Source organism: Sturnus vulgaris, chromosome 19 (assembly GCF_052056855.1).
Source record: "Sturnus vulgaris isolate bStuVul1 chromosome 19, bStuVul1.hap1, whole genome shotgun sequence".
Taxonomy (NCBI): domain Eukaryota; kingdom Metazoa; phylum Chordata; class Aves; order Passeriformes; family Sturnidae; genus Sturnus; species Sturnus vulgaris.
The window spans coordinates 7,297,385-7,325,211 of record NC_142261.1 but is presented as its reverse complement, the minus strand read 5'-3'; the positions used below and the strand labels follow the sequence as shown (position 1 = coordinate 7,325,211).

The following is a 27,827-nucleotide window of genomic DNA, read 5'->3' as shown; positions in this document are numbered from 1 at the left end:
GCTTCACAATAAAGAAATTTTTATTTGGAAGCCAGCCAAAAGAGATGGATCAATAACAGTTGTAGTAAATGAGCTCTATTTCCAAGCATATTTCTAGGTCTACTATGTCTCAAAGGAGGAATATACAACATTTAAAATGCATTCCATCATTTAATGCAGAAGTAGAATGGATTCCATACTTCAGTTCACATCAAGTACCCGAAAGTTTAATTGGTATTAAAGTTCATTTTTCTGAAAACGAGAGAGAAAAAGGAAGAAGCTGCCTGTGTCACAAAGATAACCTGATCCAGGTAGCTCTGGTCAGAGGGCCATGTACAGCACAATGCAACTTGGCAGCAGAGAGCTCCATCAGAAATCAAGCAGAGAACACGGTAAAGAAAACAGAAAGAAGCCAAGGTCCAAATGAAACGCACAGAAAGCCAGAGGAGCTCTACTAATACTGATTTAGGTAGGGAGCAGCTGGGGAGTAGCTGTTCAGAGCTGGGATCCCACTGGACACTGCACTGCACTCCAGCATTCACTCATCAGTTACACCCATGAGAGAGGCAGCAGAGCAGCCTCAGTTTCTTTGCATGCAAACCCTTCCACCTATTTAAAAAAAGTGGCTGGTTTTGTTTAGTTGACCAAATGCTCGAGAGGACACAGCAAAAGCCACTCCTGAAAAAGGGCTTCAGGAGCTTAGTCTGTGCTCCAGCAACAGTGGCACAGAGCAAGAGATCTATGGGGCACCCTGGCACACCTCATACCCATGTCTGCACTGCCTACAAGAGCTCTCTGGAACAGGCTCAAGAGCACGGCTTAACAAAGGATGGAACTGACATCTGTACCTTGTTATCTGTGGCATTCTATACCCAGAACACCCTGCAATGCCTTTTCAGTAAAATGATGACTGGTGACCTCCTGCATGACCTACTTGGAGGGCCTTACCTTGCTCTTCTGTAATGCAAAATGATGCAGAAAAAACACTGCACGAGAATTCCACGATGCTCAGCAGCTACTTAGCTTCCAAATTACTGAAGTCTCTCCCTGGAGGGAAAGGCCAAGGGGCTCTGCTTCCTTGATCACACATGCTTGCTGCCATGACAAAGAATCTCAAAAATACAGAAAGGAGGTGGTGCTAATCTAACAAAGGAGTGGGCTCACAAGCCTTCCAAAGCAGACCACGTCCATTAGAGCGACTGCAGGGGGCTTTGCTGCAGTCCTGCTCTTCACCCCACCACAGCAACAGATATTTTTGTAGATTCTCCTTCCTGATAGCCAAGGGAGGAGGGACCTAGATTCATTCCTAAGTAATGACAGAAGACAGTAAGCAAGTGCACAACTTTAAATTTATACCTCGAGATATGATTGTAAAGCATTAAGGTTGCATGTAACTAGGTTATGTCTCTGCTGCTAAAATCTATGCATATTTTATTTATATTACAAGCTAAACATCAGGAACTGTCAGGAGGAACCCTAACAGCTCCTTACTAGCACGAATTAAACGCTCTGCTCATCATATAAGCCCCAGGACAGCCATATGCTGTGATCCTGCACAGTATCAGTAAGCTAATTAAGAAACTGCCTTTGCTCACTCCTCTCTTTTGTGTGGGTTTTTAATTTGAGTTGATTTTTTCCAGTCTGGGTTGGGCAGATAAGCTTCTCCCTTTCCGTGCTACTTGCTGCCTCCAAAGTGAAGCTTCACAGGCAAATTTTGGTTCCATTTTTATCTCTTTCTGGAACTATCCCTTCTCTGAAATTCCACTTCAAAAGCACTTGTTGCACACCGAAAGACTGGCAGTATCATTAGCCCCAGTAGCTGGAGCATCGATGTCCCAAAGGCTGCAGCACAGCAGCCTCTGAGCACTGCGGGCGAGTGGGGGGACAGAGATGGCAGCATCTGCCCTCAGCCCCCCCGGGCTGGACACCAAAGCTTTACCCTTTGTGAGGAGCCATCTCCAGATGATCTTGGTTAAATAACTGCCTGACAAAAGCATAGCTAAGGCCTACTTGAACTATGATAGGAAAATACACAGAGTAAGAGGGAATGTCAAACAAACAACTTTGTCAAAGAACCGTTTTTGGAGCTGGGGAGAAGTGTAGCTGCCGAGGAGGGCTCTCTACCAACGCAAATATACTGCTGATAAAAAAGAGGAAAACGTGAGTTTTCAGGTGCCAGACTTGAGTTTCTACCTTCTCTGTTCTGCCATGCTTCAGTGAGCAAAGCTGCCTTGGCTCCAAGGGCACTCGTGTCACCTGTGCCTCACCTCCTGCCCTGCTCTGCCCTGGGCAGCACTTCCAGGTCACAGATCTGCACTTCAGTGCCTTCTTACCTCTGTCAGCTGGAGGTGAAGGCTGCCTCCAGTATGTCAGTGCACGCAGGACAAATATTAGGTGACTGTCACCACATACTATTATCATGCCTGCAGGATCTCAAGATGGAAAGAGCTTGAAAGTAATGTGCTTTGAAAGCTCTAATTCCCAGGCCCTTTTCTTCAGAGAAAAGCCACACATTAATCATTAACAAGAAAGGAGGACATAAGAACCTGGTTTTGACAACTTCACTTCTTTTTGTTCCTGAAATTCAGCACACAAAAATGGGAAAAAAAATAACCAGGCACACCAACTTCACTGATACACCCAACACAGGTGTTTTCAGAAGCAAGAAGAGACCTTTTCTGCCCAAACGAGACCACATGTTGCTTGACAAACTTTCTTTACCTCCAAGTGCCTCACAGACACCCACACTCCTGCTGCAGTCACTATGTGCAGGGCATGTCTGGGTACACACACGTGTCACAACACAGAAAGACACGAGGACTCACTTGCAGCATTACCTGTGACTGAAACACTGCAAGTGACATCTCAGAACAAGGTGTACAGGCATGTACCATATTGCTCTTCCTCCTCAGAAAAAGACTTAGAACGCTTGCATACAAAAATGATTTGACACATCCCAGGTATTACTGATTTACCATCAAGCTCTTGCAGTCATCTTTCCTCTGAAATACCCAAGAGGAGCCTGCAGATACTTTTACATCATTTCCCAACGTGCTGGAGTATGATTCTGGCTCTGAATCCTCTGAGTCCCTATGCCATGTCTTTGAACACGGTATCTCACATTTACCAAACCTCTCAGGTTTTGATTCCATGGGACCAAACCCTTAATTTATACCTGCAGGAGCTGCTTATTCCCAGTTGATGTCTTTAGGATGAACCATTTCAAAATCCTTGCACTACTGGTATTTACAGCAATTTCAGGGGAAGGTACATACCGAGGTGCCTGTCGCACATTAAAGACAGAAGAATGAAGATCAGTGAAGTCTAGATCCCCTAAGGCACTTAGCTGCCTGAACCTCACCAAAGCCAGGAGACAGGGCTATTAAAAATTAGACCACAAAAAGGTTTATACCATTAATCTTGCCTCTAATTATGTCAGTGCAGCAGCACAACAAATAAATCCACACTTCTCAAGTCTCCTGGTACAGCTCCAGCCACCAGGCTGTCCCTTCCCTTCTCAGGGGCTGATGTTGGACAAGCTGCTATGTGCAATCTCCAGCTGAAGAATGTGTGTTTTTAGGGAAAGTCAGGTGGGTGCAGTTTGTTTGTGTTCATACACCTCAGCCAGGGCGCTGAACCCTGAGGATATTTGTGAATGCGAATTTCTGTGTACTTGGAGAACTGACAAGAAATGCTGCAACTACAGATGGTACCCCTGGAAAAAGGAGCACTTTGCATCTGTTTGCTATGCAAATTAATTCATCTAACATTTGTTGACAGCAGGTCAGTTTAGCACAGGAATCAGGCTAGAAAGTTGGCAATTCAGGAACTAAGTTCTACTCTGTCCTCTTATAAGTGAAAAAATCCAAGAGAGAATTAAAAGTAATTAGGCAGAAAACAGCAATTAAGCCCAGAATGAATTTAATTTTTAAACCATTAAAATCCTTGCTGCTTTCAGAGAACCAGGAATCACGGTAGGTATCTCCACAAAAAACTAACAAGATGATGAGACTGCAGCAGTGCTCTGGTGACCCACAGATGCAGCAACTTCCCTCCAAAGCAAGAAGGCACCTTAGGAAAAATCAGGGGACACAGGGAAGGTCTCTGGCAGTGCCTGGGTGTTCATGAACCACGGATCCATCTTTCCCACAAGAGCTCAGCTCATACTCTTCTCCTACAGCACCCCAATGGCTGGGTAAAAGTTGTAGGAAGGATCATGAAATGGCCTCGTGAAGATGCACCAAATCATTCCATTATTTCACCAGGAGAGCAATTTGAAAATAAAGGCTTCTGGATTGCAAATCCCAGTAGGGATTTAAGGGTTTAAAAGAAAAAAAGGCAGTAACTGGAAGAGACAGTCTCCATTCTCCGCATACCTAGAAGAATAAAATACAATGTGAAAACAAAATTTGTAATGTAAATAAAATGAAGGAACAGCTGTGCATACTTAATGATTCTCCTACAGTAAGTTAATGTCTCCCTTACTTTTTCCCCAGTCCTACTGCTTCATAAACAAAACTCCATTTTGCTTTTTTACTGTTCCTTGCCAGAATTCTATACACATATTTCTTTAATCAGCTTCAACAAAATATAAGAATACCTGTTTTATAAAATTACACCCAAGACAGCATCCCTCACAAGACTCATGGCCATCTGCAGCAGTAAAATGATTATGGATATTGCAGATCTAGTCATTATATTGGGTCTGCCTTTAGAAACACAGCAAGGTAAGAGGAAGCACCTTTTTCCTGATCTCAGGATGAGAATGGAGACAAAATGATCATCACCTGCACTAGTTTCTGAAAACTTCAGTGGTCAAGATTACAAAAGAGCATCCAATAAATTTCATTATCAAATCATATTTTGCAAATTGGATACGCTGCCAAGTTTCCAAAGGGGAATAAAAGATTCCCCCAAACATTCATGTGAACAGTTTTTGGCAAGTGCAGAGTGAGATGGCACACAGAACCCACCAGCCATGTTCCAGATGATTCCAGGATTCAAAATATCCCTGCAATGGGCACAGTCACAGGAGAGGGCTTGACTTTAGAAAGAGCCCTTTAAAAAAACAGTCAATATAGACCTTCCCCAGTGGCCTTTTCCCCCTTGGATTCCCACTGGCTCTGTGTTTGTGTAATCAGCTACAGCAGTTTGGAATGGACACCACTACATATCCCAGCTAATCCCAGAATGACATAACATGGCAAAGCAGCCTTCCTGAATGGCTTTCTTGATGATAAACTGTGAGCAGCTTCTCTGATTTCCAGCTTGTAAATGACCAGGTCCAATGTTTTTCAGTATCAGACACAGATAAAGAGCAGGTCCATTGCTGGGTGCAAGTCCTGTGGCCACACAATTCAAAATCAGCACCAGTATCACAGAGGGAATTTTGTTCCTTCAGCAAGTGAGTAAATCAGGGCTACAGAAGGCCAGTAAGGCACCTCAGCTGCAGCCAAGGGCAGAGTGCAGGGCTCATGGCTCTTGTAAGTTAATTCCCAGCCCTGCTGCAGGTACAGATTTTGCTCAGGTATTGGCCCCAATTACTCAGCCTGCAGCTGAAGCATCCTTGCACACCACATATCCCTGCTGTCAATGCAGCTCTTCATCCACCCTGGGGCACTGGCCAAGGTGACTACACAGGATACAGCTCACCCTGACCTACTGAGAGCTGCACACACAGCAGCACCTGAACCCCCCAAGTGAGGAGGGAGAGACACAAGTTACACAGGGGAAAATGGGTAAGACTAAAAAGGAAAGTAGGATGGACCAGGAATTGAAGAAGAGGTAAAAGTAAGTAATTGTAGTGTGGATTTCTTTTAATTACTTGTTTTTAATTATTTTGAAATCAGTGTTTCCATGGCTCCACATTATCAAAGGAGAAACCTAGATTAAGAACAAAGTAAAGATGAGTAAGCAGTGTTTTTTAAAAAAAGCAAGTAATAATTAACTGGCAGTTCATGCTGTGAATCACTGAGTTTGAAACAACCTCGCCCACATCTGTTGATAAACTTCATTAACTGAAAAAATGATATTGAAACAAATACCATCCTACATGCACAATGCCTGTCTTCTGCTTAGAAACCTAAAGTGCAAGGGCATCTGAGATCTCAAAAGCTCAGAGATTGTTTCAGTTATTTTGGGAGACAACACAGCTCACACCTGAGGCTCGCTTCCAAAGGGGACAAAGGAAGGCTGGCACATCACCAGAGGCCTAACCTCCCAATTAAGTATCAAACTGGTGAACATTTGCAGTCTGCAATAAGCTCCATTCGTGGAAAATTGAATTTCTAGGACCAGCTACTGTGTCAATGAGAGAAGTGTAGGCGAAGGGGTTTTTAAACACTTATGTCTGTCAGACAGATGGCTGCAACAATTTATTCTCTGTTGGTGTTAACTATCACATCTTGCTGCTGCTTTTAAAGATGAGCTGCAGAGCATTTTAACACACAACACAAAATAACTTCCAACAGTTTTAATGTTAATTACTCTTGATATGTCCATTTAGACCCCTAGATCCAGAAGTGCTCTGCAAAGGTGTGTTTAATATCCTTGACATGGGGACAGGATGCACAATCAGCTGAAAGACAGCTCATACCCACCTGCTGCTGCACCTGTCTTGTTCCTGCACTCACTCCCCTCACTGCACAAAGTGGGGAGACAGCAGGGCAGTTCTCCCCAGCTGCTGTCTCCGTGGGTCAGACATGGACAGATTACATCTTCCAGATCACCCTTCCCTGCTCTTACATCCCCATCCTACCTTAGGCAGCCTCAGTCAAGCATCACCTCGCCCCACATCTGATGGAAGCTTCAAATTTTCCACAAGGAAGCACCAAGTCCCTCCTGAGTATGGGAGCAGAGATGAAAGGACTGAAAGACATTTCCCCCTTCAACAAGAGCAGCAGCCACTATGAGTGCTGGCCTGATGCATTTCAGGGTGCACTTCAAAATACTGGAAGTTTAAACTCTCTGACATCACAGTACTGTGTTTCACATCCTTCTTCATAGGCTTTAAGAATACATTGTCCAAAGGGGCACAAACTTTTGCATTTCCTGTAAAACCAGTGCCTTACTTAAAAAAAAAACAAAAACAACACAACAAAGAACGCCACAAAACTCCAAACCCAACATATCAACAAACCAAGAGATACCCTGGAATACAGAAGTTTGAGTGGATCCATACACCAATAAAATTTTATGATGTGGATTAGGCTAGTCTACTAATAACCAATTTATTGTCACATTTACTGGAGAATCTCATTCATTGAGATAATCCTTTTATTCCCTCACCATGACTAATTTCCTCTTGCAGAACACCCCTAGAAAGCCAACACTGGTAAGTAAAAACCTATGATGTCTAGAGTCTGCTTAAAGGACCTCAGCTTCCAGTGGGACTGCAAATAATTTCAGTAATGGGCCCTTTCAGAACACTCTTCATTACTTTCTTCATTTGTGAAATGACTTGGGGGAATAGTTATTGCAATTTAGAGACCACAAGCCCAAGAAACAGAAACGAACCAGCTTCTGAAGAGGCATCCATCAGTAGAAATCTGACAGGAGTATATTTAAGAGCAACAGAACGTATAATGCCAAATCTTTATTAGTTTTATTCAAACTAATTGACTTCATCACAAAGCTGAAGAATCTGAACTGAGCATAAGTTTTTTTCTCAAAAGAAAAGCAAAATGAGACCCAGTGTATTTTGGGAACATTGGTTCTTCAGACTGCATTAGGACTCTCCCTGACTCCAGCTTTTAGCATGGACTGTCCTGCTCTCAATGTGCTTTCAGAACTGCAAACACAGCACGAAACCAGAAAAAGCTCCTTTGTGCAAGCAATTTTAGAAGGAATACTTAGAAATCCTAAATACCCAGTAGCTCAAATTCTTTACTAAAAAAAAAAAAAAAAACAAAACCCCAAGAAACGATGGGAACAGAACTCTGCAGCCGTGCCTCACCTCAGGCAGCCAGAGGTGTTCTTGAAGACCGTGCTCCACTCGGCGTCGCGCGGCTTCGAGTCCTCGTTGGGCTCGCTCTCCCAGCCCGAGTGCGGGATGATCACCTCGTTGGTCAGAGTCTGCAGACCGTGGTTGATGATGACCATCTTCAGGGGCTCGTAGGAGGACAAATTCCACAGGGTGCCTGCAGGGGGTTATTGAATAGCCAGAGTGTAACAACTGTATTAAATCTGAAGGTTAAACAGAATCGCAGGATTCATGGAGAAGTGCTCGAAGGTTAAATCACAAAACTAAACAAGAAGGCAAAGCAACTTGATGAGATGCCAGACCAGAACCAGCTTAGGGAAAATCCCACAGCTTCTTCAACAAAGCAGGCAAGCACTTTTATCAAGACATGGATAGTGTTGAACTCATCAAGCCCTACAAAGAGTACGTAAAAGTGATGTATTATTGGAGATTAATAGGATTTTTCTGCTGTATATGAATTGCGTTACACTTTCAAGTCTAACTATGCCTCAAAAAGTAAAAATTCATCCTGTGAAGCAAAGTATATTGAGCAAGTCCTAGGAGAGATGAATTTCTGGAGGATCACTGATCTTATGCTTATCTTCTGCACAAGATGATATTTCATTCAAGTCTCCTCTCTATTATTTACTTTCACATTTTCTTGTCACAAGCAATATCTGTGTTCAAATCTCCTGGTACCACGAGCATATGATTCCTTGAAGAAACTGGAAACCGTAACTCCACTGTCTTTTCTTTTTTACCTCAATTATGAGCCAAAGCAGACAGAAGTCAAACATCAAAACAGAATAACAGAACAACAGCTTTATAGCTGCAAAATACCCAGTGTTAGATAAGTGATACAGCCTCCCAGCAGACCTGTATCACTGTCCTGACAGTTATTAGTCATCAGAGTAGGACTCAAACAGAACACTCACTTCAGAGAGAATTTCTGCACAGACCCAGCCTGGTACCATCTGAGAACTGTCAGTAACAACTGAGGGGGAGCCAGACACACGCTTTTGGTCTCCAAGGAAAAGTGTGAGTTCTAGTGAAATTTCAGACAGCCCAAACAGAAAACCCAGATTCCCCAAAACACACAAGGAATCTTTCCTAAAAGGATTGAATATCAACCTGAGGCTCCCTGTGCTACTGTGACTATGAACTTGCACAGATTACAGTGCAAACTGTAATCTCCACCTCTCTGTATATACATCTAAAAAACACAACAGAAAAACAAAAGTGCAACCTTTTGTTTCAGCCCCTTTCAATCTCCTCAAGTTTTAAAACCTAGAATTTTCAAGCTTTAAAGGTAACTGGGAAAATGCTTTATATCTATTACTTTGTGGCACAGCCTGACAGGAGTCTAGCAGTGACTGGATATAGAATAACAATATTAATAAAGAAACTCTGGGGCAGACAACAGAATGAACATCATAATGTTTTCTTGCAGTCTTTTTTCTATAGTCATACACAAGTAACACCTTTTTGGTCTACTGCCCTTGCCACTCAGACACTGTATGAGATTTTTACAGCCTTATTTTAGCTTTCAAATAAGATTGTGTCGGTAAAATATGAATCTTATCTTTATACCTACTACAATAAATCACCGTTTGTCACTGCTAAACAACATATGTTGAAGAATAAGAAAAAAGCAAAACTAAGCAGAAAGGGCTAATTGACTCCATTCTGTTAACAAAGAAAGCCTTTACATCTTAAAACAAACTGGCTCAAAAAATATACAACATACAAAAAACAAATGCAAGTCAATAGTTATAATAAGACAAAAAGAATGGACATAAAAACTACCTTGTTAATTTTAAATATGCTACTAGACTGTCTTCAATTACTGTACATCAATTTCTTAAGCATGCCAGACTCACTCATATAAAAATAGTAAGTACAATTAAATCCCTAAATGCATAGCTGGCTCAGGACTTGAAAATTCAAATTTTAAATCTGAACAGCCAGCACTGAACGAGATGGATGAATCCCTGGAAATTATACAGGACAATCATCTCTGGAGCAAACTTAGATTCAAACTGAGAGCAGTGGGTGCAGAGAACCCTGGTTCTGGAGGTTCCCTCTCAGGATCAGAAATGGAGCATAGGGTGGGTATCTGCAGTGGTCAAACCCCATGATGTGGAAAAGATGGCATCAACCAAGGAACCCACTACAGGGTCCCTAAGGATCCTGTTCTTCTGCAATTGCAAAATATTTCATGTGGAAACACTGCTGAGATGGGGAAGAGCTAAGCTTTAAAATCTGGTGGCCCTTCAGTTTGAAAAGCTCTTTCCTGCACGCACAGACTACTGGAGCACCTGAAATGAGAGTCTGCTTCTTCCCCTTTCCTGGAGCAGTGACCATCTGTTACCTCTGCAGTGGAACTACACAGGCAAATTTTACTGCTTAAGAAGAATAAGGCAGATATATAAGTAAAAAGTCAAAAATACCTAGAAAACTTAACATAACACACTAATGTTTCAACAAGCTGGAAACACTGTTTTTAAAACTCTAATCAATCCAAATCGATAGCACTCAGGAGAAATCATGTCACCAACACAGCAGCACAAGGTGAATGAAGTTAGAATCTAAATTTTCCATGCACTTTCACTACAAGCCTTTGGCCTTTCTGACCACAGACTGCATGAGTTTTAGCACTAGAGAAAAATGAAGTATTGCTCTTCAGAAGATTAACATGATCACTACCAATCTGTATTTTATTCATAAATACTATGAGTTATGTACTTACATATTTCTAACTTCAACCATCCGCCCTGATTTCTCAACACATTAAACAGGGAAAATAACTACCAGCTTTTATTAAAAAAAAAAAAAAATCCAACATCACAAAGAAACCAGAAGCTGTTTAATTCCTTTTCTGTGGTCCATATCAGATAGTTTATCACTTGGAAAAATAAGCACTCTGCAATGTATTCCCTGAGGAATTGTTTTTGTGTGTTGGTCTGGGGGGCATTTGCTTGACACACTTGTTTTTATCAAAGTCCCTAAGACTGGAGCTGAGTTTTTTCTCTGTGCTCCTTTCAGTAGTGGCCAAGTCGAGAACCTCAACGTGAGACAGTGTGACAGAACACACCAGGGACAAGGACCTTCTTCTGAGAAGCCTTGGAATAGAAAATGGAAGGAGAAAGCTCATGTGAGATCAGCAAGCTGAAGACAACAGGATCTTCAAAGAGGAGTCCAGGTGTGAGCAGCTGACAGGACCTCACACATCAGTGCCCAGGGGCTGGGAGCTCTGAGGCAGCTGATTTATCTGCAAGTTGTTATTCAAGCATTAGGGCAAAATATTTCATCTGCAGAGCATTTTGAAGGTCAATCATTTTTCAATTATAACCAATTTGGCAGCAGCAAAGTCACGTCCTGCACCACTTAAAATCAGTGCAATGTCATTAAATAACAAAATTACTCCAACGTTCTCACAAAGAACAAAATTATTCATTAAAGCTACCAACTTCTGATTGCTTTTCAAAGAATGTAATAGAATTTTGGTCTTGCATATCTGATGGGAACATTTCCTCCACAAAAACCTTATCACTCAAGATAAAACTTTTGTGGCTTTCCCAATCAGAACAGATTTAATTCCTTATCAGCTTAATCCTCATTTCTCTCTTTTTCTTAAGAAAATGATCCACCGAGAGTACAGCAGTACAGCTACAAGCCTAGGAAGAAATGAAGGAAGAATTTTATGGAGTATTTCTCAACACAACTCTACTCATGATTTACTTAGGGACACTCTAACACTTAAATCAAGCTTTTCTCACTGCAGTACCTAGGAAACATTTTCTAACTCCACACTTTAAAAAGAAAGAAATGAGGTCTGTGGTATTTTATGAATCTATCTTTGAGTTTAGAAAGCAGTTTTTGCACACTTCACAGATCTCTGACGTCAAGGGACATCATGTTTAGTGTCATTTGCAGATAGTCCAGAACACCTGGTAAAACAGAGATGGCACTAACCCAAAGAAGTTTTTCATCTTCTGCTAAAACCAATGCTATCTGTAAGAAAAAAAAATCTACAGATTAATCTGGCAGCAGTGGTATACCAGTACACTGCTGGCTTCCAAAATTTAATGTCAAAACAGTTGTGTAACTTGTGTTCTCTAAACTTGTATCCTGGGAAGTGCTCAAGGGAACACTCCCAGCACAGCCAGACTCACTCCTTCAGCACTGAGGCACACACCTGACTTCTCCCTCGATGCTGCATCCACCTCTGGGGTGTTTTTAACTCACTGTGGCTTTTCCCCACTCCATGAACACAGTGACCAGCCCAGCTGTGGCTGCTGCATCAGATCACCAAGCAAAGGAGAAGGCTGAATGAAATGGAGCTGTACCAAAGGCAAGCACTGACTCACATGAGATGAGAGCCATGATCTCTTCTGCCAGAACACCCTGCTCCAAACAGGCTGTGTGCACCCAGGCACCTCCTGTCCTGCAGGCATGCAGGGCTCCACAGCCAGACAAACAAAACCTCAAGCCTGCAACTGCTCTAGAATTCAGACAACTGAATTATTTAAATTTCTTAAAATTACTTCAATCTCTTTGGAAAGCAGGATTATTTTATCATTTGTCCTTAGCTGGGATGACCAGCTGGTGATTACTCCTGAGCTTTTGAAAAGCAGCCAGTATTGAGTTAAAGAAAGATTAAACTGTAGAAAAATCAATGTGTCATACCAAACTTGAATTTGGAGCCTGTTAAAAGAAATAAACACACAAACCCTGGATGCTGTTGTATTTTCTTTTTTTTTTTTCTTTTCCCTAATGCATTGCTGATGAAGTCCCCAGGCATTTCACTCCAGACACACTGAAAAACTTTCATGGCAAAGGTAGCTTTGGTTTATCACTAGGAAAAAGCACCCAGATAGGAAGTTGTGATTGCTACCAGGAGAACATTGGAATTGTGATCTGAATTTCTGAGGCTGCAGAACACAGTCCTTTTGTAGCAGCCCTGCCTGAATGCTCCCTTTGCACTCCAAGCTGGCTCTTGTTTCTCTCTGCTGACTTTTGGAGCTCATTTTACGAATGGACAATTCCACATTATCAGCCAGAGCTTTGAACACTGACTGCAAGTACAGCAGCACCAGTCACAGAGGCATTGCTGGAATATTCTTCTTTTCTGTGCTGATGCTTGAATGTCTCACACCGGATCTGGTGATATCATTTTAGAAGGGGAATGAAATTATTCCTGGTTAGGTAGAGATTAAATGCACATCATCTGTTACTGGACATCTGTTTAGGTTAATGCCCTTAGTATTCCTGGTGTTTTTCAGTAAGGGGAAATAAAGAGCTCTAAATAACAAAAGCTAAGGTGGAATAGAAACACTACATTTAATAGGCAAAACCTGCTGCCAAATAAAATGCATTTGAACTCTAAAGCTAATTAATCAACGGGAAATCAAAGCAATCGCCATTTACAGTGAAAAGGAAAAATATCCAGTTTGCTTTTGCCATCTCAGAAGTGACTGATTACCACTTAGCACCATAATGATATTCCTTCAGAGTAAAATATAGACTGGCTTCTCCTTTCTTGAATCTAAGGAAATAAATTTATTGCTTCTCAGCACTCCAGAAATGAGTTTTGATTAAACTAGAACAGTAGATAAACAGATAATTTTTTATTTTTTTAAATAAAGACTAAGTCAGCCATCATATTAAATAACTGCAACAAATGGAATATAAATACCACCTGCAGAGTTTCCATGTTGAGGCAGAGCACAGACAGCTCTCAAAGCACAACCAGCACATGCTACTCAGAGGTTCTTTGACAAAACAGACAGCTCTCCTTTGCCAGCTTGCTGGAAAAATATCCCTGCTAGTTTCAACACTGTATATTTAGACCCAGTTTGCTAAATAGCCTGTAATGGCTGTGGAAGAACAGATGGAACACCCAAGGCCACTGTTCATCTCCGAGAATTATGATTACCAGTAAAGACTTAAATAGAGCTACTATAATTTTTGAGGAAATTGCAGAATTATGATGTTTACCTCTAATAGCTTAATCAATGTTTACAATAGGGTCTACCTGCACAAGCCAACACTGATAAGGCAGCTAAACAGTTTCAGCCCTGGACCCATTTTCATCCTCACAAAGCTTTCTGAAAAATTCTGTTCTGGCACAGAAATTCACTGGAATTGCTCTGGTCTCCATCCAAACATCCCCTGCAGCTTCTGAGAAGAGAAAGGGAAATCCATTTCATTCCTCATGATTTATGGGAGACTGAAGAACAATATCTTTCTCCTTACTTGAGAACCTGACATACTTTTCCACCCTTTTCCACTTAATGGCTGAACTTTTAAACTTGGCATATACTTTACTGCTCTTTTTGGACGATATCCAAGACTAAGTTCAAATAAAAACAGGTTAAATAATGGAGCTGTAAGTGTTTGAAAACTCCCTGCTAAGTGTGCATGAACTCAGTAACTTGAAATGTAATTCTCCCTTTTCCAACCTTTGCAACAGATCCTATGCTCCCTAAAATCCCAGTTTTCCAGCCCAGAAGTGCTTCAACTTTATATCCAGCCTCAGAGTCCTCAGCACCAGGCTGGAAGTGCTCATGACAAGACTGACTGTTCTCTAAACATGAGCGAGTGGGGACATGGCAGCAGGATTGTTTTGTAAGAGGTTAACAAGGAGAGATTTAGCTCAGCGTGTCTTACCTGATGATTACAACACGCTGAGGGCACGTGCACTACAAATTACCTGTCACTGGAGCTGCTGTAACTCATTTAAGCTTCAGTAACCCAAGCACATGCAACTGCACGCTACACCCGAGGTGCAGCATCCATCCCTCAGCAGCCAGGGAATCCCAAGTGCACCAAACACACACAGATGATCCTGATCCCCTCCTGACAGGCACGTCTCAGGCTCTCAGCCCACAAACACGGGGCAACTACAGAACAGCTGCAGCCAGTGATCTAAATTCTCCTTCAACGCTCTAACCTCTAGAAATTCTTGTTCCTGAAGCTGAAAGGACTGTTCTGAAGACTGACCCATTAATGAAATCACAGACACTGACCTGTAATTAGCTCTCTGACTTCCATGTCGTTTGTTTTTCTCAACAGCCTGATCAATGCAGGGATCCCATCACAGTTCTTTATAGCCACTTTGTTCTCGTTATCCTTCCCATAGGAGATGTTTCTGAGAGCCCCGCAGGCCTTGCGATGGACCTCGGGCTTTGGATGATCCAGCAGCCCCACCAGGATGGGGATGCCCTTCAGGTGCCTGACGTCCTTTTTGATCTTGTCGTTCTCGTAGCACAGGTGCTGCAGGTAGGCGGCGGCGTTGGACTTGACGGGGTCGATGGGGTGGCTGAGCATGGCGATGACCTCGGGCAGGTCGGGGTCCCTCCAGCGCGGGTCCTTGCGGATGCTGTCGATGGAGGGCGAGCGCTTGCCCAGCCGGTCAATGCTGGCCATGCTGCCGCGCTCGGGCTGTGCCAGCGGCGCCGCGTAGCCGCCGTGCAGGTACGGGATCCTCTCCTCCACCATCTCCGTCTCGATGGGGTCATCGTAGCCTCTGTGAGCAGCAACGGGCCCAACAGAAAGGGGGAAAAAAGAAAAAAAAAAACAAAACTACGTTTAAAACACTAACTCCGAGTCAATATGGAAATTTCAGCCATGAGCAAACATTTTAATATCACAAACATCACTGCAACAGCGTATTTACAGTTTCCAATAGTTTATTTGTAGTAACTCGAAAATGAACCATAGTTGAGCTCTCAGCAGTGATGGGACTCCAGCACAGTGTTTGTTTGGCTAGCAGTGAAATGATGACAGGAACTGCAAGCCATCAAACAGATTGCTTTCATTTTGGTCACTTAGCAAAGCAATTACAACAGAGCTGGATTACATTTAGTAGGAAACACTGATCTTCATTAATGCTGCTACTTCTGCAACAAACCAAAACTCTAATTAAAGGCATTCAAGGCCTGGGCAGAGACCACAGACATATTTCAGCAAGTCTGACAAGTTCCACTACATTTCCATGTTGATGCTCACACAAGTGTACTCTAAACACTACTCTCCATTGATAGTGCCATAAACCAACCTCTTATATATGGATTGTTTCAAACCAGCAGCAGCCTTTTGCTTTACTTTTTTTTTTTCCTGAACAGGTTTGCTACTGTCTCAGTATTGCTGTTAGCTCAGTCAAGCAAGTGGTTTTAATTGCTACAAAATGTTTCTTAAAATCTTTCATCTGAAGCACTGAATGATGTTATTGAACCATTTCTGATGTCATGCTGAAGTATAGACTATTAGAAGACAGGAAGAAAATGGAGCCTGCTGTCATCCCAAAGGGACTGATAATTAAACTGGGCTCTGGGGAGAAGAGCAACCGGAGGTGGAGACCAAACTTAGTCTTGTACAATTAATGCTTTTAATGTTAAAAGCGCCTCTCCTGATTTTACGTTGCTTTAATTGCTGTTCTAAACCATAAACTGAATGAAAGGATAAAAATGGGCATGTATCCAAAACTCAGAATGAATCTGAAGAAATCCTTTTATTGATGCAGTTATTTGTATATGTATAATTCAGCAGTTGCTCTACACAGTAATTTACACTATCTGGACAGTCATGATTTCTGTTACAGAACAAAGATGTTTCCATCACTCCAAGCAGAAAGCAACAACATTGAAACAATTTACTTCTGTGAATGCACACAGGGCAGAAGGAATAATAAAACCCCTTTAGCTACTCCTCAAAATTCTGTTTTTACTAATGCAAATTTGTGATAACCAGCATTAAAACTACAACAAAATCTCATTTCTCAAACTCATCCGCATGTTAAATTCTTTTTCACTTCATAAAAGCAGCAGAAGATTAATTTTAATAATTGCACAGCTGTTCCTTGCTTGACTTGGTAACTCACAATTCAGAATGTCTCAGTCCTGTGAGCTGCCCACAAGATAACTGTGCACCACCTCAATTACACCTGCACAATTAAATTTCTCTTTCCTCCTCATCCATGCAAGTACACAAAGATAATTACTGTCTTGGGATGCAGTTTGTTTGCTTTATTTCCACAAAGCCTTCCAAAGAGAACCACACAGATGGGCCTATCTTCCTCATGTTGTATCCTCTTCCCTTTGCCACACAAAGCTCCTCGGTTTCATTACATTTTTCAAAAGCAAACTTCAGAATTAGGACTTTAACTTGCAACACTCTCATGATAAAAAAGTACCACTTAAGTCTGTACCAACAACACTAATTTTCTTTTTAGCTGTCAATCACTGCTTATTAAATCTGAGTGATACTACCTGAAATCAAGAATTAATCATTAAAAAAGAAAAAATTAAAGGAGATCACAACCCTGCTTTAAAACAAGACAGCATCTCTCAAGTATCATAGAGAAGAGGATGGAAAACAAAAACCCGAAATTACTAGAATAAGCAAACACAGATCCAGCACTGCTCTGAGGATGAAACAGTGTCAAGAGCCACTGCAGATGCACCAGTGACATAACTCAATGACTGTGTCTGGCAGCAAAGAAAACACCTGCACACTTGACCCCTGAGACTCCAAACCATTATGCAGAAACTCTGAGATCCTGTATGAACCTAAGAGCTGTACAAGAAAGCTCAGCCAAGGCAAGTATCAAAGTATCACAGCACTTCAGATTCACATGGCTAAACACAGTGATCAAGGCTAGGGAAGGTTAAAAAAAAAAAAACGGCAGGGGAAGCAGTTTACCAAAACAGGTCACCTGCAAAGGAGCAGCACAACTGCTCAGGCAGAGCAAGGCAGAAGTGCCACAAGCCTCATCACCTCTCCTTTAACAGAGGGCTGAAACACCAGGCTGGCAGAGTGAGAAAGTCAAAATCCAGTGTTTATCATGGCATTAAACACACTCTGCTCACCAACATATTTACACACTGGGTGAGTAAAGAAATCCTCTGAGTCAGACTGGTACAGGCCAAATGTGAGTTTTCACTTCCACAACACTGGAGCAGCTAAGCTGGGAAGGAAAAGCCACTCAATATAGAAGAGGACTAACAAGAGCTTCAGCAGATTCTGCTCTCAGGAGACCAAGAGCTCTTTACTCTCAGGACTGAAGAGCTCTGGTGCTATGCCAGAGTTGCTGACTGCAAGCATCCTGCCTTCCGTGTGTCTGCTGCAAGGCAGCCGAGTTTTTAGGATGCCATGGGTCTCACTAATCATCTGTCTCAGGAATTGATCAAAACATTCTAGCACAGCTAAAAACTGGGAGAGAGCTTGTGGATTTTTATCATCTTCCTTATGGCTTCAACACAGGCACATTTGAGTAAACAGGTGAAGGACTTAAACATTTAATCCTCAACAACTTCTATAAATGCTACATTCATTACAGTTTGCAGCTGGTGTCTGCTTTGGATAAAAGACCAGAAACACTTGGGATTTCAGTAGGAAGCTTCGTGCCAAACATTGAAGAGGAGATGTAAAGACTTTGCAGGATGAGATTCTACTTTTGCCAGGCTCTGTTCTGTGACAGGATATACAGGGGGATTCAAAAGTGGAGTGAATGCTCTGCTGAGACAAGCCTGAGTTATGGGTCATATGGTTAAAACACTGAAATGCCCCTGACTGGAAACTCCTGAGAACTGCCAATGGATGAGCTGACTCAGGTTGCCTCCTGCCATGTCCAACTCAGCCATTCATAACCTCCTGCTACCAGAATGTTATCAAACTGAATTCTAACTGAGGAAGAGACTCAGAAAAAACCCAAATATTTTTCAAACTGACCACACTGCTTGCCTCATCCTGTTCTGCCCAGGCATGTCCATAAACTCCTGCCCCAAACTAGACAACATCCTAATGTTGTCCATATACACTTGGAAAGAGTGAACCTAGGCCATAAGTGCTGACTGAAAGTTTATCTGCAATTACAAGCTTTTATATTCTGAACTGAAAAAAAGCACCAAGAAGAATGAGACTGGCATGTACAGTGTTATAAGTACTTTCACTGTTTGTACACAACAGAAACAAGATAGACCCACTGGTAAAGGTATTTAATCTAAAATCTGGCTCACTCCTTGGTAATAATAATTTGAACTGTGATGTGACCACCAAATACAGTCTCGGAGTCTTAAATCAGGCTTCTGGCATAGACAATTTAACAGTAGGAAACTTTTGTTGTTGATTTAGTCAACATTAAAAATTTATATCCTATCTAATCTGGTATAGTAACACTGGCAATAGCTATTCTAGAATTCCTAAGGAAAAGAGGTCCCATGAATGCTCACACAAGGGCAGACTGCAGTGATGCACTCTGAGAAGAAAGCATCACAGAGGCAAGAAAAAGGTGAACAGAAGTTTAGATCAGTAAGATGAACTATGACTTGCCTTTTTTTTTCCAGCTTTTATGTGTTAATTTCAATTTAATGATTAAAAAATAGTCAATAATAGGGATGCTTTTTGTGAATAGAAGTATTGAGTACTTCCTGCTTCTCTTTCAGAAAGGACTGTATACAAAATATCCAGCATGCAGTAAAATCAGATGTTTTTAAAACTACAATAAAATAGTATAAAAATATAATAAACCTAGTAATAAAACTATAATAAACCTAGTATAATAAAGGCTACCTACCAAATGAAGGAAAAAAGGGCACAAACTCAAAGATGGGTATATGCCTTCATAAGTAAACTCGAGTAACATTAAATCAATATTAGACAGCCCAAATGCTTTTCCCTAACCCCAATTTATTATGAAACTTACACCAAATCAGAACATAGGCTGAGGGGAAGAACAAGAAGTGCCAGGTACTCTTGCAGAAAGTGATGCATCTTGTATGAGCAGAGATTCAGTGTGAAGGAAAACAAAGCCCAGCCACAAGCAATGATGAGCCAACAGAGGGAATATTTGCCTTTGTGCATTTATCTGGATTTGGAGATGTTTGTGAGGAGGCACATTTTCCCTCAATTTAAAATGAAATAAGAGTAGCTTCAAATGAGGCTGGTGATGACAGAAGAAATGCACAAATAGGTGTTTATCTCTGCGATCAAATGGAGCAGGCAGGAGCTGGAAAGAACAACCTGTACTTGTAATTCCCTTGCCCAGGACCCCCTCCAGACACGGCTGGGCTGCCTCCTCACCACAGGGAGTCAGACTCACTAGCACAGATTCCGAGGAGAACCCTCCACTCAAGCCTTCTCAGAACAGGAACTGACAGTCAGAACTCATATTTCACCTTTAAACTACCTAATGGAATAGCACCGACTGGGAACAACAGGAGAGAAGAGCTCCGTGAGTCATCGGGAGGAATTCTGTTCAGAACCCGAGATCCCCAAGCTGGAATTTGGTGCAACACAGAACAGTGTCCAACAGTTATTGTTAAACCCGCCCTACACATACAAACTGCTTGAAATCAAAAGTGACATCAATTCATCACATTCATTTAATCATATTCACAGAAATAAAATTTTTTAAAAAAACTAGAGAGGAATAATATATTAACAATTACCTCATCTAGTACAAAGCACTACTTGTAGTCTTTATTTTCTTGCAGATCAGTAGCATATCTGAAATGCAGGTTTACTGAATTGTTCAAGTATTTCTTTGAAATGTTAAAAAGTAACTGCTTATGAAGAGGCCCTCATACAATCTTACGTTTTCAACAGCTAAAGTTTGCTGCCACAGTCAGGCTAATTATTTGTCAAAGCCTCTTGATCACATTAAATATGGAAAAAACCTCTCAACAAAAGAAATGTAGAAGAAAAATTATGAGTTGGTCCTATCCAAACTGCAAGGAACAATAAATCAAAGGGATGTTTAATAAAAACACCGAATTTTAAAATGCAAATGGATACGTTCTAAGAATACATTTAATTATTCATTTTGCATGCAGTTTGAAAAATGTTAATAAAAAATTAAAAGCATTGATGCCTGACTTCTTTTTTTGGCAGGAACTGTAAACCTGTTTAGTTCAGAGAAGCACTAATCCAAGTCTGATAGACTGATCTGGATTCTGGCACCCACTGGGTGCAGGTATTTCCTTCAGCCCCACAAAAGAGGGATGTGATTTCACTGCTGGGTAAGCCTGCAAAATCAAAGGTGTCACAAAGGACTTGAAGGGTGTTCTGGGAGATATGCCTTGATACCTTCTCACTGGGTTTTTGTCTATTTTTTTTTTCTCTCACAAGTATTGATGACAATTTAGAAGTGTTTGATTCTGTTTAGCTTTGGAATGAACTTCCAGAACAGGGAAGGAAAACAGAACCACAAAACCATGAATGACATAACATCTCCAAGTAGGAGGACTCTGGGACAACAAAAAGGCCAATACAAATCCCATCGACAACTGCTGCTGATGCAGCAAAGCCTGAGGTCACAAATGTTAAGTCTAAAGACTGTCTACACACAGAGGCAGGTGGATCCAGACTCTTTACAGCCCTGGAAACTATTCTAAATTAAAAGGAAAAGAATGAGAACTAAATCCATATCAAAACATGAATAATGAGGGTATGACTTCAAGCAGGCACATGTAAAATTTGTACATCCCTGCGAAAACAAAGTATTACAAGTTTTTCAGGTCTGTACAAGGTAACTTTCAGCTGAGTAACAGGACTCTTCCCAAGCCTGTGGGTTGCCGGGTTTTTGCTCAAACTCAAGAGCAGATTGCCACGAACACAGCATAAACAACTAATACCAGAAAACATGGCATAAAATAGAACATCCCTTAGAAACTAGGATGAACCAGAAGCAATTTTTAACTGGTCACTTGAAATGCAACACGGATTCTGTTTTCTCCACTTCTATAGGCACAGGACAAAAGTAATGATCTGGTCCTTCAGATCTGTGAGGCTCAGCACAGCCTGGTCAGACAGCTGCAGGTGTGTGGTTAGCACAGGATCCGGGCTGAGGCTGTCACACACCTCACAAGACAGCCTGGCACCCCTTCACCACCAGGGATCAGCTCTGCAACCCCAACCAGCTGTTCAAGGCTTTTGTGTGGCAGATGTGCACACAACCAGACCTGTCAGGAGTCTCACAGATCACAAAATCTCTTTTCACCTTGATAGCGTGGGATGGCTCTGGGACAACACAACGCATTCACAGCTCTTCTTTAGGAAGAAGGAAAAACCTGTAACTTAGCCTTCTTGTACAAGGCCATCTTTCTTTCTAAATTCAACCTGAACTAAGCAGCCCAGAATCACTGAAAGGGTCCTTGGGCCCCTTCTCTTCCATACTTCCCGTGTGTTTTGCAGTCATTTATGTGCTGTTTTTCTGTCAACTAACTCCAGAACACACCGTATCACAGAGCCTGAACGTACACGATCAAATACACAAAAGCAGCAGCACAGCAGCGTGAAAAACAAAGGGGTTTTACCTTCCTTTGTGAGGTCTTCCTCTCTCTGGCACACCTGCAGACGTCCTCCTGTTCACAGTGGAGTAATCAGGATCCAGTTCATAGCCTTCATCATCCACTCCAAGGCTGCGGTTGTCATCTTCCAGCCCGTAGGGCTCCGGCTGGAAGCGCTCGGGCTGCGAGCGGTTCAAGTCGACGCTGCTGCCCACGGGCACCTGAGGCTGGGCAACGGGGCCATAGTTGTCCCTCCTGCTGGGCAGGGTGAAGCTGCCATCGTCGGGCCGGTAGGTGCCCCCCGGCACGTAGGCGTAGCGGGGCCGGTAGTTGACGCCCCGGGACAAGCTGCCGTAGTTGTCCGAGAGGTCCCCGTAGCCGTCGTGGCCGATGTAGGGGCGGTACTGGCCCTCGTGGCTCTCGGGGTACGAGTCGTTGTAGCTGTTGTAGGATCGGGTCAGGGTGGAGGAGGCCTGGGGGGTGATGAAGCGCTCCCCGTTCTTCAGGTACCTCCTGTCGATGGAGTCGGTGTAGCTGCCCATGGGCGACGAGCCGTCCATGGCGGGCAGCCCGTCCGGCCCCAGCGGCACCTGCCGCACCGTCCTCGTGGTCACCGTCTTCACCATCTTGGTAACCTGGCAGCAAGCACAGATAAAAGTGTTCACGTTCTCCCTGCTGCACAATGTGCGAGACACACGGGGACGTGGAAGAGTAAAATGGGGAGAGAGCAACACAGAGCAAACAACTGTGTCCTGCCTGTTACACCGGTGTAGCAATCGGCTCACCTATGGGGTTTTGGAATGAACAGTGGAAAAATACTTTGAAAAAAAGCACTCTGGGCTCTTATTACCAAATCAAAACCACTGCAGCACAAAGTCATGATACCAGTTACAATTCCCCCAAAACGCTTTCAGGAGACATCTGTCCTACACAAGACTTTACTATATTGTGGAGTCACAGCCTGTCCTCCCACAGCTATAGCATAAATACCACACCACATTCTCTAGTTTAACAAAAATAGAGTTATGTGCTTCTGCCTGATCTGGATCAAGTTTGCACCTCTGTTTAATTTGACAGAGTCAAATTTGGCAGTAGTATTTAGGAAACCATGATCTCGAACACAGAAGCTTTGGGTTACAGGATTCTGCACAACATACCTGCTTTCTCTTTTAAGATATTCTTACATCCACCAACCACCACACGAGCCCAATAGCTAGTTGTTATCATTTTGGTGACTAACCAATTTGCAATAATGAACACTAACACCACATTGTTTTTGCAATTGCAGCTACCTAAACAACCTAGACAAGCTTGTTTAAAACACTGAAGAAAAATCTGTATACAAATGCATCTTTACTTCCATAAACCGTATTTCATTTCAAAACAATCTGCAAAAACTGAAAACAGTAAATCTCCAGAGGGCTCTTAGATTTAGGGTTTCTTGCTGAAGGGTAAGAACAAAGAGTCCTTAAAACTTTTCAAGAACCATCTGCCTTTGTGGCAATCTGTGTAAGACAGCCCTGGACAAAAGCCACTGTATTTACAAACTAGCAAAGGGCCTTTTGTTTAGGTTGGGCTCCATCAACTTCTTCACTGTCTTCCAGAGTGAACAGCAAAAGCTCTTTTGGGAAGAAGAAAAATAGTCCAGCAGATGCCAGTCTATCCTTGGTAGCCCTAACCCCAATAAAATTACTTTAACCTATATAAAGTTACCCTTAGCCTAATAAGTGCTGACTTTTCAGCCCAACCAAGCAACAAAACAGCACATCCACAAAGGTGAGATGAGAATAAACCCACCTGACAGCATTACACACACCAGGGGAAGAACACAAAATTGGTAAAAGGTATTTAAGGTTTCTAAGCTACTACAGCCATAAATAAGCATCAGGAAATGACACTTCTTCATGTAGGTCTCAGAATGAAATGATGCATTCAAGGGAAATGTTAACCACAACATGTATCCCTGGATTGCTCAGTGGTCTGAAGTCCAAATAAATATTTTGACCTACAGCTTCCGATTTAAACATTTAGATTGGCAACAGATTAACCAAGCTGCTCCAAAGCAAAATAATTAGAGTACATCTCTTGAAGTGGCTCCAGACATTGCCCTCTAGCCAGATGTTTTCACACAGAAACCCCAAACAGAAAAAAGATTCACCCAAACAGCATTTCTTTTCCTAGACACATCTGTGAGCAAATGATACTTCAACATAATGAAGTAATGAAATCCTACAAGACTGAAAGCAGCTCAAATGCCTCTCCAGCAGCAGTGTAATTAACAGCAACAGGATGCTGAATGCAGCATAGCCAGGTACCAACGTGACCTCTGTATCTAATTTGAGCCAGAGCTGAAATAATTTTCCTCTTCCAATATAAAGAGATTTCCTCAGCCAGTAAACATCAGGAAAGATGCTATCCCTCCATGCCTCTGAATCTTCTCTCCCTTTTTCAAAGCACCCATTTTAATACCTGGAAGAAAGTAAACTAGAAACTCAACATTTATTTCATGACATACAATCCAACAGGGGTTTTTGTTTGTTACCTGTGCATAATACTTCTCCTTTCTGCTCAGTTGCCAGCGTGACCACTGTCACAGCTTTTAGAAACTCAGCAGTGAGAGGAGAAAAAGAGCTGGCGGAGTTTACAGTAGCTCTTTGTGAAGTGGATACACACAAAGCAACACAGCTTAGTGTTCTGCTACTGAAGTGGGAAACAATACTTTTATTCAAAGTACCATATTCATAAGCAATCTTCTAAGAGCAGAAAAAGTGACGTTTCTCAGGCTGAAATATGTGAGTTTTCCAAAGCCATGACAGAACTGGATGAAAAGTGCTGGGGCTTTGTGTTCTTGAATTTGGGAACCAATAATGGGAATAACAGGAATTAAGGTAGGACGTCAGCAATTTGATGAATCAGAAATGGATACTTTATGCTCGGAAAGGAACAATGAAGGAGCTTTCTAAATGCCAAGAAGTGCCCTTGCATAACCTCACAAAGCTTCTTCTTTCAGCACTACAGAACAAATCTAAGCCCAAGCACTGCTTTTCAGACACGAGCTGCCATGCTTGCACAGTCTGCCACATCATTTTTCCTAAAGCTCTTAGGATCAGACAATAGGAAGCACCTAATACACCTCATCTGGCTGCAGCAACACAGTAGGAAAGGAGGAATAAACTTCGACCTGCAGGATCAGGTCCACCTTCATCAGAGACTCGCTCCATGTTACTGGCAAACAGGATGAGGTAAACACAGAAACATTACGGTCAGGACAATTGTCTCCAGGACAGTTGCTACATGTACAAAAAACCCACAAAGCAGAATTTCAGATCACTGAAAAGCCTCCTAGACAATGCCTGACCTACCAGATACCCTTAGTGAGTTTTTCACCATGCTCTGGCACTCTACAAAGTATTTACAGAGATTTGGGATTTTAGTTTAAATTTCCAACACAGAATTCAAGGGATTAATTTGCAATTTAATCCTAAATTGCCTTATTTTCCTGTCTTTTAGACTAGCATAGACAGGCTTTCCATGGCTGTGGCTCATCAAAAAGCCACACTCGGTGTCAGGCAGCAAAGCACATGTAAGAACAAGTTTACAGCCTTAACACAGCTTCACCTCTTACTATTTGTGAATGCTGCACCCAGCAGCAAACACAAAGTACCAGGACAATCAAACCCCCCTTGTCAGACACATAAAAAGGAACATTTCACTCAAGCATTAAAGCATGCATTTCTTGTAGTATAAAAGCATTCAGTAATGCTAAAGGTGTTATACTGGGGCAACCAAACAGTCATATTTTGAGAGAGAGGGAGTATTTGCACTCATGCCTCATTTGTCAGGCATAGGTATTGAGAGAGAAGATTTATCATGGGATAAACAGACTTTGCTGCTGACAGGACAATAAAAGGAAGCTTTTTGGCAGCAATTAGCCAGCACACAGATGAAGGTCCATTTAATGAAAGGTTTCCAAGCAAAAGAAGAAACCCAACCAACAAACCAAACACATTCATTTCAGGAAATCCTGCTCAAGGGAATGTTTCATTTATATTTCTTAAAAGAACACAGGCAATCTTGAGCAGCTGACAGCACAGTAATCTTTTCTCCCAACATTTCTGTGGTTTCCTTAATACTGATGCATTAGCCAGAGAATGAAGCCATTCCAAATGGGAGTCCCAACAGACTGCCTTATCTGAGAGATACCTGATCCTGCAGATGCACCCATCTTAAAAAAGATTTATTAGCATCAATTCCTCACTATAGATGTGCTCTAATAAAAAATTTAGAGTTACAAGTTACTTTGAATGTAATCTGACTTCCTCTGTTTACTTTCCATCCCTAAAGAAAACCTGTGTAAAAAGGCTTTTTCAGCCAATGACAAATCAAAGATGCTCAATTGTTTAAATGCCTCAATCTCAGAGTATCAGAGGAAAGCTTCAGAGTACTTCCCATGAAGAGGCTGTCTGAGTATGCTCAATATATTTGTAACTCTTTATTCTTTGTACAGACACCAAGATTTCAGCTATAGTATAAAAATATCCAGTTTATTTACTAGTTCAGGCTCTCTGCAGCCAAAATTCTGCCGTACTTTAAGTCAGTGCTTTCATTGCTGTTCTCCACACCCCAAAATCTAAGTATACTTCAGGTTTCCTGACCTTAGCACTGTCCACCCCACAAGTAATTATTTTAGTAAATAAATCCCTTACAGGCCCCATATGATAATGGTTTCACTAACTCTGTTTCTGGAAATGCAGTTGCCAATGGACCATAAAGGAAATATTCACACATTTGAAGCAGCTTCTTTGTTTTTCTGTCTCTTTTCCTCCTATTTCTCTAGAAGGATGGGAGAACAAACATGAAACTATCCAACAATTAGATTTACTGGATGCATGTGCACATGGTAGGTGCCTTACAATGTTCAGTCACAGAAGAGTAAAGACAGTACAAAGCTTTCTGTGAACTGGGCTATCATGATCAAATGCAGTCATCTTATCTATAATTCTGCCTTCCATTTTGTTTTTGAGGTTAGTTTTGTTTTGCCTCTATTTTTTTTTTATTTTGTAAATACATTAAGTCTATTATAAAAGCTGACAGGGATAACAGTCTTGTTGAAACTGCCATAAACCAAGAATCAGATGAGAAGGAATGCAGGAGGATCTAAGCATCCTGACATGTCTGTGAGCTTATTTCTGAACTAGGGACTGTAAAAATTTATCAGCCCATGTAGGCTGAAGCTATTACCTTTCTATTAAATGCTGTGGAAGAACTCACCCTGTAGGTTTTCAAAATAGCAGCTGAAATTTCTCCCCTTCAAATTCAAGCCAAATATTTCATATTTGGAAAGGGCCATTAACTTCAGCTGAAATCCATTCCTGCTCTATTGCCTAATTACTTTGAATTTCCTGCAAAGTTTTGAAGAACTGCCTCTTGGGGTACCTGGCATCAGCACAAGCCAGAGTTTTGGTCACAAGCACTTTCTGATCACAGGTGTTAGGAAGTGGGAACAGCAGTAAATCACTGCTGGGAACTAGCTGGACTTGCTGAGTATTGGAAAGCTCAAAGAAAATGGATGGACTACAAATGAAACAACTTTGTAT

At 41.9% G+C, this 27,827-nt stretch overlaps 1 protein-coding gene across 11 annotated transcripts in view; it reads right to left on the bottom strand.

The window, feature by feature from the left end:
- The window catches only part of ARVCF (ARVCF delta catenin family member), a 245,977-nt gene that overhangs the window by 55,845 nt on the left and 162,305 nt on the right, over positions 1–27,827 (bottom strand). For all 11 annotated transcript variants that reach the window (XM_088176225.1, XM_088176232.1, XM_088176227.1 and 8 more), the window contains 3 exons: positions 22,258–22,865; positions 14,971–15,470; positions 7,934–8,117 (listed from right to left, as the gene is read on the bottom strand). In XM_088176225.1, the coding sequence (XP_088032351.1) occupies positions 7,934–8,117; positions 14,971–15,470; positions 22,258–22,865 (1,292 nt within the window). The remainder of the gene's footprint in view (positions 1–7,933; positions 8,118–14,970; positions 15,471–22,257; positions 22,866–27,827) is intronic.